Raw genomic sequence first — 12,627 nt, forward strand, 5'->3', positions numbered from 1 at the left:
TATGAGGTAACAGGTGATACTAGTAGTATTAGTAGTACCAGTACTCACGGTGCGGACCTGTCTCCTAGGGATATACAGGAGGTACTAGCAGTATATATGGGGTACTAGCAGTATATATGAGGTAATAGTGGTATATATGAGGTAATATGGGGTACTAGCAGTATATATGGGGTACTAGCAGTATATATGGGGTAATAGTGGTATATATGAGGTAACAGGAGGTACTAGCAGTATATGGGGTACTAGCAGTATATATGAGGTAATAGTGATATATATGAGGTAATATGGGGTACTAGCAGTATATATGGGGTACTAGCAGTATATATGAGGTAATAGTGGTATATATGAGGTAACAGGAGGTACTAGTAGTACCAGTACTCACGGTGCGGACCTGTCTCCTCAGGATATACAGGAGGTACTAGCAGTATATATGAGGTAATAGTGGTATATATGAGGTAACAGGAGGTACTAGCAGTATATGGGGTACTAGCAGTATATATGAGGTAATAGTGGTATATATGAGGTAATATGGGGTACTAGCAGTATATATGGGGTACTAGCAGTATATATGAGGTAACAGGAGGTACTAGTAGTATTAGTAGTACCAGTACTCACGGTGCGGACCTGTCTCCTAGGGATATACAGGAGGTACTAGCAGTATATATGGGGTACTAGCAGTATATATGAGGTAATATGGGGTACTAGCAGTATATATGGGGTACTAGCAGTATATATGAGGTAATATTGGTATATATGAGGTAACAGGAGGTACTAGCAGTATATGGGGTACTAGCAGTATATATGAGGTAATAGTGGTATATATGAGGTAATATGGGGTACTAGCAGTATATATGGGGTAATAGTGGTATATATGAGGTAACAGGAGGTACTAGTAGTATTAGTAGTACCAGTACTCACGGTGCGGACCTGTCTCCTCAGGATATACAGGAGGTACTAGCAGTATATATGAGGTAATAGTGGTATATATGAGGTAACAGGAGGTACTAGCAGTATATGGGGTACTAGCAGTATATATGAGGTAATAGTGGTATATATGAGGTAATATGGGGTAGTAGCAGTATATATGGGGTACTAGCAGTATACATGAGGTAATAGTGGTATATATGAGGTAATATGGGGTACTAGCAGTATATATGGGGTACTAGCAGTATATATGAGGTAACAGGAGGTACTAGTAGTATTAGTAGTACCAGTACTCACGGTGCGGACCTGTCTCCTCAGGATATACAGGAGGTACTAGCAGTATATATGAGGTAATAGTGGTATATATGAGGTAACAGGAAGTACTAGCAGTATATGGGGTACTAGCAGTATATATATGAGGTAATATTGGGTACTAGCAGTATATATGAGGTAATAGTGGTATATATGAGGTAACAGGAGGTACTAGTAGTATTAGTAGTACCAGTACTCACGGTGCTGACCTGTCTCCTAGGGATATACAGGAGGTACTAGCAGTATATATGGGGTACTAGCAGTATATATGAGGTAATAGTGGTATATATGAGGTAATATGGGGTACTAGCAGTATATATGGGGTACTAGCGGTATATATGAGGTAATAGTGGTATATATGAGGTAACAGTGGTATATATGAGGTAACAGTGGTATATATGAGGTAACAGTGGTATATATGAGGTAACAGTGGTATATATGAGGTAACAGGAGGTACTAGCAGTATATGGGGTACTAGCAGTATATATGAGGTAATAGTGGTATATATGAGGTAACAGGAGGTACTAGTAGTATTAGTAGTACCAGTACTCACGGTGCGGACCTGTCTCCTAGGGATATACAGGAGGTACTAGCAGTATATATGGGGTACTAGCAGTATATATGAGGTAATAGTGGTATATATGAGGTAATAGTGGTATATATGAGGTAACAGGAGGTACTAGCAGTATATGGGGTACTAGCAGTATATATGAGGTAATAGTGGTATATATGAGGTAATATGGGGTACTAGCAGTATATATGGGGTACTAGCAGTATATATGAGGTAATAGTGGTATATATGAGGTAACAGGAGGTACTAGTAGTATTAGTAGTACCAGTACTCACGGTGCGGACCTGTCTCCTCAGGATATACAGAAGGTACTAGCAGTATATATGAGGTAACAGGAGGTACTAGCAGTATATGGGGTACTAGCAGTATATATGAGGTAATAGTGGTATATATGAGGTAATATGGGGTACTAGCAGTATATATGGGGTACTAGCAGTATATATGGGGTACTAGCAGTATATATGGGGTACTAGCAGTATATATGGGGTAACAGGAGGTACTAGTAGCATTAGTAGTAACAGTACTCACGGTGCGGACCTGTCTCCTCAGGATATACAGGAGGTACTAGCAGTATATATTAGGTAATATGGGGTACTAGCAGTATATATGAGGTAATAGCGGTATATATGAGGTAACAGGAGGTACTAGTAGTATTAGTAGTAACAGTACTCACGGTGCGGACCTGTCTCCTCAGGATATACAGGAGGTACTAGCAGTATATATGAGGTAATAGTGGTATATATGAGGTAATATGGGGTACTAGCAGTATATATGGGGTACTAGCAGTATATATGAGGTAATAGTGGTATATATGAGGTAACAGGAGGTACTAGTAGTACCAGTACTCACGGTGCGGACCTGTCTCCTCAGGATATACAGGAGGTACTAGCAGTATATATGAGGTAATAGTGGTATATATGAGGTAATAGTGGTATATATGAGGTAACAGTGGTATATATGAGGTAACAGTGGTATATATGAGGTAACAGTGGTATATATGGGGTACTAGCAGTATATATGGGGTACTAGCAGTATATATGAGGTAATAGTGGTATATATGAGGTAATATGGGGTACTAGCAGTATATATGAGGTAACAGGAGGTACTAGTAGTATTAGTAGTAACAGTACTCACGGTGCGGACCTGTCTCCTCAGGATATACAGGAGGTACTAGCAGTATATATGGGGTACTAGCAGTATATGTAAGGGGTAATAGTGGTATATATGAGGTAATAGCGGTATATATGAGGTAACAGGAGGTACTAGTAGTATTAGTAGTACCAGTACTCACGGTGCAGACCTGTCTCCTCAGGATATACAGGAGGTACTAGCAGTATATATGAGGTAATAGTGGTATATATGAGGTAATATGAGGTACTAGCAGTATATATGAGGTAATATGAGGTACTAGCAGTATATATGGGGTACTAGCAGTATATATGAGGTAATAGTGGTATATATGGGGTACTAGCAGTATATATGGGGTACTAGCAGTATATATGAGGTAATAGTGGTATATATGGGGTACTAGCAGTATATATGGGGTACTAGCAGTATATATGGGGTACTAGCAGTATATATGAGGTAATAGCGGTATATATGAGGTAATATGGGGTACTAGCAGTATATATGAGGTAACAGGAGGTACTAGTAGTATTAGTAGTACCAGTACTCACGGTGCGGACCTGTCTCCTCAGGATATACAGGAGGTACTAGCAGTATATATGAGGTAATAGTGGTATATATGAGGTAATATGAGGTACTAGCAGTATATATGAGGTAATATGAGGTACTAGCAGTATATATGGGGTACTAGCAGTATATATGAGGTAATAGTGGTATATATGGGGTACTAGCAGTATATATGGGGTACTAGCAGTATATATGAGGTAATAGCGGTATATATGGGGTACTAGCAGTATATATGGGGTACTAGCAGCATATATGAGGTAATAGCGGTATATATGAGGTAATATGGGGTACTAGCGGGGTACTAGCAGTATATATGGGGTACTAGCAGTATATATGGGGTACTAGCAGTATATATGGGGTACTAGCAGTATATATGGGGTACTAGCAGTATATATGAGGTAATAGCGGTATATATGGGGTACTAGCAGTATATATGGGGTACTAGCAGTATATATGGGGTACTAGCAGTATATATGAGGTAATAGCAGTATATATGGGGTACTAGCAGTATATATGGGGTACTAGCAGTATATATGGGGTACTAGCAGTATATATGGGGTACTAGCAGTATATATGGGGTACTAGCAGTATATATGAGGTAATAGCGGTATATATGAGGTAATATGGGGTACTAGCAGTATATATGGGGTACTAGCAGTATATATGGGGTACTAGCAGTATATATGGGGTACTAGCAGTATATATGAGGTAATAGCGGTATATATGGGGTACTAGCGGTATATATGGGGTACTAGCAGTATATATGGGGTACTAGCAGTATATATGGGGTACTAGCAGTATATATGAGGTAATAGCGGTATATATGAGGTAATATGGGGTACTAGCAGTATATATGGGGTACTAGCAGTATATATGGGGTACTAGCAGTATATATGGGGTACTAGCAGTATATATGGGGTACTAGCAGTATATATGAGGTAATAGCGGTATATATGGGGTACTAGCAGTATATATGGGGTACTAGCAGTATATATGAGGTAATAGCGGTATATATGGGGTACTAGCAGTATATATGGGGTACTAGCAGTATATATGGGGTACTAGCAGTATATATGAGGTAATAGCGGTATATATGGGGTACTAGCAGTATATATGGGGTACTAGCAGTATATATGGGGTAATAGTGGTATATATGGGGTACTAGCAGTATATGGGGTACTAGCAGTATATATGAGGTAATAGTGATATATATGAGGTAATATGGGGTACTAGCAGTATATATGGGGTACTAGCAGTATATATGAGGTAATAGTGGTATATATGAGGTAACAGGAGGTACTAGTAGTACCAGTACTCACGGTGCGGACCTGTCTCCTCAGGATATACAGGAGGTACTAGCAGTATATATGAGGTAATAGTGGTATATATGAGGTAACAGGAGGTACTAGCAGTATATGGGGTACTAGCAGTATATATGAGGTAATAGTGGTATATATGAGGTAATATGGGGTACTAGCAGTATATATGGGGTACTAGCAGTATATATGAGGTAACAGGAGGTACTAGTAGTATTAGTAGTACCAGTACTCACGGTGCGGACCTGTCTCCTAGGGATATACAGGAGGTACTAGCAGTATATATGGGGTACTAGCAGTATATATGAGGTAATATGGGGTACTAGCAGTATATATGGGGTACTAGCAGTATATATGAGGTAATAGTGGTATATATGAGGTAACAGGAGGTACTAGCAGTATATGGGGTACTAGCAGTATATATGAGGTAATAGTGGTATATATGAGGTAATATGGGGTACTAGCAGTATATATGGGGTAATAGTGGTATATATGAGGTAACAGGAGGTACTAGTAGTATTAGTAGTACCAGTACTCACGGTGCGGACCTGTCTCCTCAGGATATACAGGAGGTACTAGCAGTATATATGAGGTAATAGTGGTATATATGAGGTAACAGGAGGTACTAGCAGTATATGGGGTACTAGCAGTATATATGAGGTAATAGTGGTATATATGAGGTAATATGGGGTAGTAGCAGTATATATGGGGTACTAGCAGTATACATGAGGTAATAGTGGTATATATGAGGTAATATGGGGTACTAGCAGTATATATGGGGTACTAGCAGTATATATGAGGTAACAGGAGGTACTAGTAGTATTAGTAGTACCAGTACTCACGGTGCGGACCTGTCTCCTCAGGATATACAGGAGGTACTAGCAGTATATATGAGGTAATAGTGGTATATATGAGGTAACAGGAAGTACTAGCAGTATATGGGGTACTAGCAGTATATATATGAGGTAATATTGGGTACTAGCAGTATATATGAGGTAATAGTGGTATATATGAGGTAACAGGAGGTACTAGTAGTATTAGTAGTACCAGTACTCACGGTGCTGACCTGTCTCCTAGGGATATACAGGAGGTACTAGCAGTATATATGGGGTACTAGCAGTATATATGAGGTAATAGTGGTATATATGAGGTAATATGGGGTACTAGCAGTATATATGGGGTACTAGCGGTATATATGAGGTAATAGTGGTATATATGAGGTAACAGTGGTATATATGAGGTAACAGTGGTATATATGAGGTAACAGTGGTATATATGAGGTAACAGTGGTATATATGAGGTAACAGGAGGTACTAGCAGTATATGGGGTACTAGCAGTATATATGAGGTAATAGTGGTATATATGAGGTAACAGGAGGTACTAGTAGTATTAGTAGTACCAGTACTCACGGTGCGGACCTGTCTCCTAGGGATATACAGGAGGTACTAGCAGTATATATGGGGTACTAGCAGTATATATGAGGTAATAGTGGTATATATGAGGTAATAGTGGTATATATGAGGTAACAGGAGGTACTAGCAGTATATGGGGTACTAGCAGTATATATGAGGTAATAGTGGTATATATGAGGTAATATGGGGTACTAGCAGTATATATGGGGTACTAGCAGTATATATGAGGTAATAGTGGTATATATGAGGTAACAGGAGGTACTAGTAGTATTAGTAGTACCAGTACTCACGGTGCGGACCTGTCTCCTCAGGATATACAGAAGGTACTAGCAGTATATATGAGGTAACAGGAGGTACTAGCAGTATATGGGGTACTAGCAGTATATATGAGGTAATAGTGGTATATATGAGGTAATATGGGGTACTAGCAGTATATATGAGGTAATAGTGGTATATATGAGGTAACAGGAGGTACTAGCAGTATATGGGGTACTAGCAGTATATATGAGGTAATAGTGGTATATATGAGGTAATATGGGGTATTAGCAGTATATATGGGGTACTAGCAGTATATATGAGGTAATAGTGGTATATATGAGGTAATATGGGGTACTAGCAGTATATATGAGGTAATAGTGGTATATATGAGGTAACAGGAGGTACTAGCAGTATATGGGGTACTAGCAGTATATATGAGGCAATAGTGGTATATATGAGGTAATATGGGGTACTAGCAGTATATATGAGGTAATAGTGGTATATATGAGGTAACAGGAGGTACTAGTAGTATTAGTAGTAACAGTACTCACGGTGCGGACCTGTCTCCTCAGGATATACAGGAGGTACTAGCAGTATATATGAGGTAATAGTGGTATATATGAGGTAATATGAGGTACTAGCAGTATATATGGGGTACTAGCAGTATATATGGGGTACTAGCAGTATATATGGGGTACTAGCAGTATATATGGGGTACTAGCAGTATATATGGGGTAACAGGAGGTACTAGTAGCATTAGTAGTAACAGTACTCACGGTGCGGACCTGTCTCCTCAGGATATACAGGAGGTACTAGCAGTATATATTAGGTAATATGGGGTACTAGCAGTATATATGAGGTAATAGCGGTATATATGAGGTAACAGGAGGTACTAGTAGTATTAGTAGTAACAGTACTCACGGTGCGGACCTGTCTCCTCAGGATATACAGGAGGTACTAGCAGTATATATGAGGTAATAGTGGTATATATGAGGTAATATGGGGTACTAGCAGTATATATGGGGTACTAGCAGTATATATGAGGTAATAGTGGTATATATGAGGTAACAGGAGGTACTAGTAGTACCAGTACTCACGGTGCGGACCTGTCTCCTCAGGATATACAGGAGGTACTAGCATTATATATGAGGTAATAGTGGTATATATGAGGTAATAGTGGTATATATGAGGTAACAGTGGTATATATGAGGTAACAGTGGTATATATGAGGTAACAGTGGTATATATGAGGTACTAGCAGTATATATGGGGTACTAGCAGTATATATGAGGTAATAGTGGTATATATGAGGTAATATGGGGTACTAGCAGTATATATGAGGTAACAGGAGGTACTAGTAGTATTAGTAGTAACAGTACTCACGGTGCGGACCTGTCTCCTCAGGATATACAGGAGGTACTAGCAGTATATATGGGGTACTAGCAGTATATGTAAGGGGTAATAGTGGTATATATGAGGTAATAGCGGTATATATGAGGTAACAGGAGGTACTAGTAGTATTAGTAGTACCAGTACTCACGGTGCAGACCTGTCTCCTCAGGATATACAGGAGGTACTAGCAGTATATATGAGGTAATAGTGGTATATATGAGGTAATATGAGGTACTAGCAGTATATATGAGGTAATATGAGGTACTAGCAGTATATATGGGGTACTAGCAGTATATATGAGGTAATAGTGGTATATATGGGGTACTAGCAGTATATATGGGGTACTAGCAGTATATATGAGGTAATAGTGGTATATATGGGGTACTAGCAGTATATATGGGGTACTAGCAGTATATATGGGGTACTAGCAGTATATATGAGGTAATAGCGGTATATATGAGGTAATATGGGGTACTAGCAGTATATATGAGGTAACAGGAGGTACTAGTAGTATTAGTAGTACCAGTACTCACGGTGCGGACCTGTCTCCTCAGGATATACAGGAGGTACTAGCAGTATATATGAGGTAATAGTGGTATATATGAGGTAATATGAGGTACTAGCAGTATATATGAGGTAATATGAGGTACTAGCAGTATATATGGGGTACTAGCAGTATATATGAGGTAATAGTGGTATATATGGGGTACTAGCAGTATATATGGGGTACTAGCAGTATATATGGGGTACTAGCAGTATATATGAGGTACTAGCGGTATATATGGGGTACTAGCAGTATATATGGGGTACTAGCAGTATATATGAGGTAATAGCGGTATATATGAGGTAATATGGGGTACTAGCAGTATATATGGGGTACTAGCAGTATATATGGGGTACTAGCAGTATATATGGGGTACTAGCAGTATATATGGGGTACTAGCAGTATATATGGGGTACTAGCAGTATATATGGGGTACTAGCAGTATATATGAGGTAATAGCGGTATATATGGGGTACTAGCAGTATATATGGGGTACTAGCAGTATATATGGGGTACTAGCAGTATATATGAGGTAATAGCGGTATATATGGGGTACTAGCAGTATATATGGGGTACTAGCAGTATATATGGGGTACTAGCAGTATATATGGGGTACTAGCAGTATATATGAGGTAATAGCGGTATATATGAGGTAATATGGGGTACTAGCAGTATATATGGGGTACTAGCAGTATATATGGGGTACTAGCAGTATATATGAGGTAATAGCGGTATATATGGGGTACTAGCAGTATATATGGGGTACTAGCAGTATATATGGGGTACTAGCAGTATATATGAGGTAATAGCGGTATATATGAGGTAATATGGGGTACTAGCAGTATATATGGGGTACTAGCAGTATATATGGGGTACTAGCAGTATATATGGGGTACTAGCAGTATATATGGGGTACTAGCAGTATATATGAGGTAATAGCGGTATATATGGGGTACTAGCAGTATATATGGGGTACTAGCAGTATATATGAGGTAATAGCGGTATATATGGGGTACTAGCAGTATATATGGGGTACTAGCAGTATATATGGGGTACTAGCAGTATATATGGGGTACTAGCAGTATATATGGGGTACTAGCAGTATATATGGGGTACTAGCAGTATATATGAGGTAATAGCGGTATATATGGGGTACTAGCAGTATATATGAGGTAATAGCGGTATATATGAGGTACTAGCAGTATATATGGGGTACTAGCAGTATATATGAGGTAATAGCGGTATATATGGGGTACTAGCAGTATATATGGGGTACTAGCAGTATATATGGGGTACTAGCAGTATATATGGGGTACTAGCAGTATATATGAGGTAATAGTGGTATATATGAGGTAACAGGAGGTACTAGTAGTATTAGTAGTACCAGTACTCACGGTGCGGACCTGTCTCCTCAGGATATACAGGAAGTACTAGCAGTATATATGAGGTACTAGCAGTATATATGAGGTAATAGTGGTATATATGAGGTAATATGAGGTAATATGGGGTACTAGCAGTATATATGAGGTAATAGTGGTATATATGAGGTAATATGAGGTAATATGGGGTACTAGCAGTATATATGGGGTACTAGCAGTATATATGGGGTACTAGCAGTATATATGAGGTAATAGTGGTATATATGAGGTAATATGGGGTACTAGCAGTATCTATGGGGTACTAGCAGTATATATAAGGGGTAATAGCGGTATATATGAGGTAACAGAAGGTACTAGCAGTATATATGAGGTACTAGCAGTATATATGAGGTAATATGAGGTACTAGCAGTATATATGGGGTACTAGCAGTATATATGAGGTAATAGTGGTATATATGGGGTACTAGCAGTATATATGGGGTACTAGCAGTATATATGGGGTACTAGCAGTATATATGGGGTACTAGCAGTATATATGAGGTAATAGTGGTATATATGGGGTACTAGCGGTATATATGGGGTACTAGCAGTATATATGAGGTAATAGCGGTATATATGGGGTACTAGCAGTATATATGGGGTACTAGCAGTATATATGAGGTAATAGTGGTATATATGAGGTAATATGGGGTACTAGCAGTATACATGAGGTAATAGTGGTATATATGAGGTAATATGGGGTACTAGCAGTATATATGAGGTACTAGCAGTATATATGGGGTACTAGCAGTATATATGAGGTAATATGGGGTACTAGCAGTATATATGAGGTAACAGGAGGTACTAGTAGTATTAGTAGTACCAGTACTCACGGTGCGGACCTGTCTCCTCAGGATATACAGGAGGTACTAGCAGTATATATGAGGTAATAGTGGTATATATGGGGTACTAGCGGTATATATGGGGTACTAGCAGTATATATGAGGTAATAGCGGTATATATGGGGTACTAGCAGTATATATGGGGTACTAGCAGTATATATGAGGTAATAGTGGTATATATGAGGTAATATGGGGTACTAGCAGTATACATGAGGTAATAGTGGTATATATGAGGTAATATGGGGTACTAGCAGTATATATGAGGTACTAGCAGTATATATGGGGTACTAGCAGTATATATGAGGTAATATGGGGTACTAGCAGTATATATGAGGTAACAGGAGGTACTAGTAGTATTAGTAGTACCAGTACTCACGGTGCGGACCTGTCTCCTCAGGATATACAGGAGGAAGCTCCACAGTTTGGCCGCGAACGCCACGAATCCTCGCAGGCCGAGCAGCCCCGGATTCCGCATCATCCCGGGTGTGGGCAGTGGGCCGGGCGGGCGGGTACCAGGCAGGGGGGGGGGCGGCCGGTTCCTTCTCTCACATCCCGGGCACAGAACCGCTGCGGAGCCGTCTGACAGCCGCCATGGCTGAGCGCCCGCGTCACTTCCGCTCATAGCACGTCACACACTGCGCATGCGTCACCCCGTGCCGGGCCCGGACCGCGCATGCGCGGCGGCACCCGCCGGGGGACACAGTGCGCACGTGCCAGATTCACGCGCCTTTCCGTCAGTTCTCTCGTGTCTACAGGAGAGCTGTCAGCGCCGATGTGTTATACACAGGGCGGGGGGGGGTACTAGTGTTATACACAGGGGGGGGTACTAGTGTTATACACAGGGCGGGGGGGGGTACTAGTGTTATACACAGGGCGGGGGGGTCTCTGTGTTATACACAGGGCAGGGGGGTCCTTGTATAATACACAGGGCGGGGGGTACTAGTGTTATACACAGGGCGGGGGGGTCTGTGTGTTATACACAGGGGGGGTACTTGTGTTATACACAGGGCGGGGGGGGTACTAGTGTTATACACAGGGCGGGGGGGGGGTCTGTGTGTTATACACAGGGCGGGGTACTAGTGTTATACACAGGGCGGGGGGGGGTCTCTGTGTTATACACAGGGCGGGGGGGGTACTAGTGTTATACACAGGGTGGGGGGTACTAGTGTTATACACAGGGCGGGGGGGGTCTGTGTGTTATACACAGGCGGGGGGGGTACTAGTGTTATACACAGGGGGGGGTACTAGTGTTATACACAGGGCGGGGGGGTCTCTGTGTTATACACAGGGGGGGGGGGGAGTTACTGTGTTATACACAGGGCGGGGGGTACTAGTGTTATACACAGGGGGGGGTCTCTGTGTTATACACAGGGGGGGGGGTACTTGTGTTATACACAGGTCGGGGGGGTCTGTGTGTTATACACAGGGCGGGGGGGGGGGTCTGTGTGTTATACACAGGTCGGGGGGGTCTGTGTGTTATACACAGGGGGGGGTACTAGTGTTATACACAGGGGCGGGGGGGTACTAGTGTTATACACAGGGCGGGGGGGGTACTAGTGTTATACACAGGGCGGGGGGGTCTGTGTGTTATACACAGGGGGGGTACTAGTGTTATACACAGGGGCGGGGGGGTACTAGTGTTATACACAGGGCGGGGGGGGTCTGTGTGTTATACACAGGGGGGGTACTAGTGTTATACACAGGGGCGGGGGGTACTAGTGTTATACACAGGGCGGGGGGGGTCTGTGTGTTATACACAGGGCGGGGGGGGGTACTAGTGTTATACACAGGGCGGGGGGGTCTGTGTGTTATACACAGGGCGGGGGGTGTACTAGTGTTATACACAGGGCGGGGGCTCCGTGTGTTATACACAGGGCGGGGGGGGGTACTAGTGTTATACACAGGGCGGGGGGGTCTGTGTGTTATACACAGGGCGGGGGGGGTCT

The 12,627-nt window shown here is 41.6% G+C and overlaps 1 protein-coding gene across 2 annotated transcripts in view; it reads right to left on the reverse strand.

Moving 5' to 3' along the window:
* Positions 1–11,317, reverse strand: part of CTDNEP1 (CTD nuclear envelope phosphatase 1) — a 32,158-nt gene extending 20,841 nt beyond the window's left edge. Inside the window, exon 1 of one of the 2 annotated variants that reach the window (XM_075206111.1) lies at positions 11,067–11,317. In XM_075206111.1, coding sequence (XP_075062212.1) covers positions 11,067–11,303 — 237 coding nt within the window. In that variant the 5' untranslated portion in view covers positions 11,304–11,317. Of the gene's footprint in view, positions 1–11,057 lie in introns of both variants that reach the window. The other variant, XM_075206110.1, reaches the window with a different exon arrangement.
* Positions 11,318–12,627: the final 1,310 nt, after the last annotated feature.

Source organism: Mixophyes fleayi, chromosome 4 (assembly GCF_038048845.1).
Source record: "Mixophyes fleayi isolate aMixFle1 chromosome 4, aMixFle1.hap1, whole genome shotgun sequence".
Classification (NCBI taxonomy): Eukaryota; Metazoa; Chordata; class Amphibia; order Anura; family Limnodynastidae; genus Mixophyes; species Mixophyes fleayi.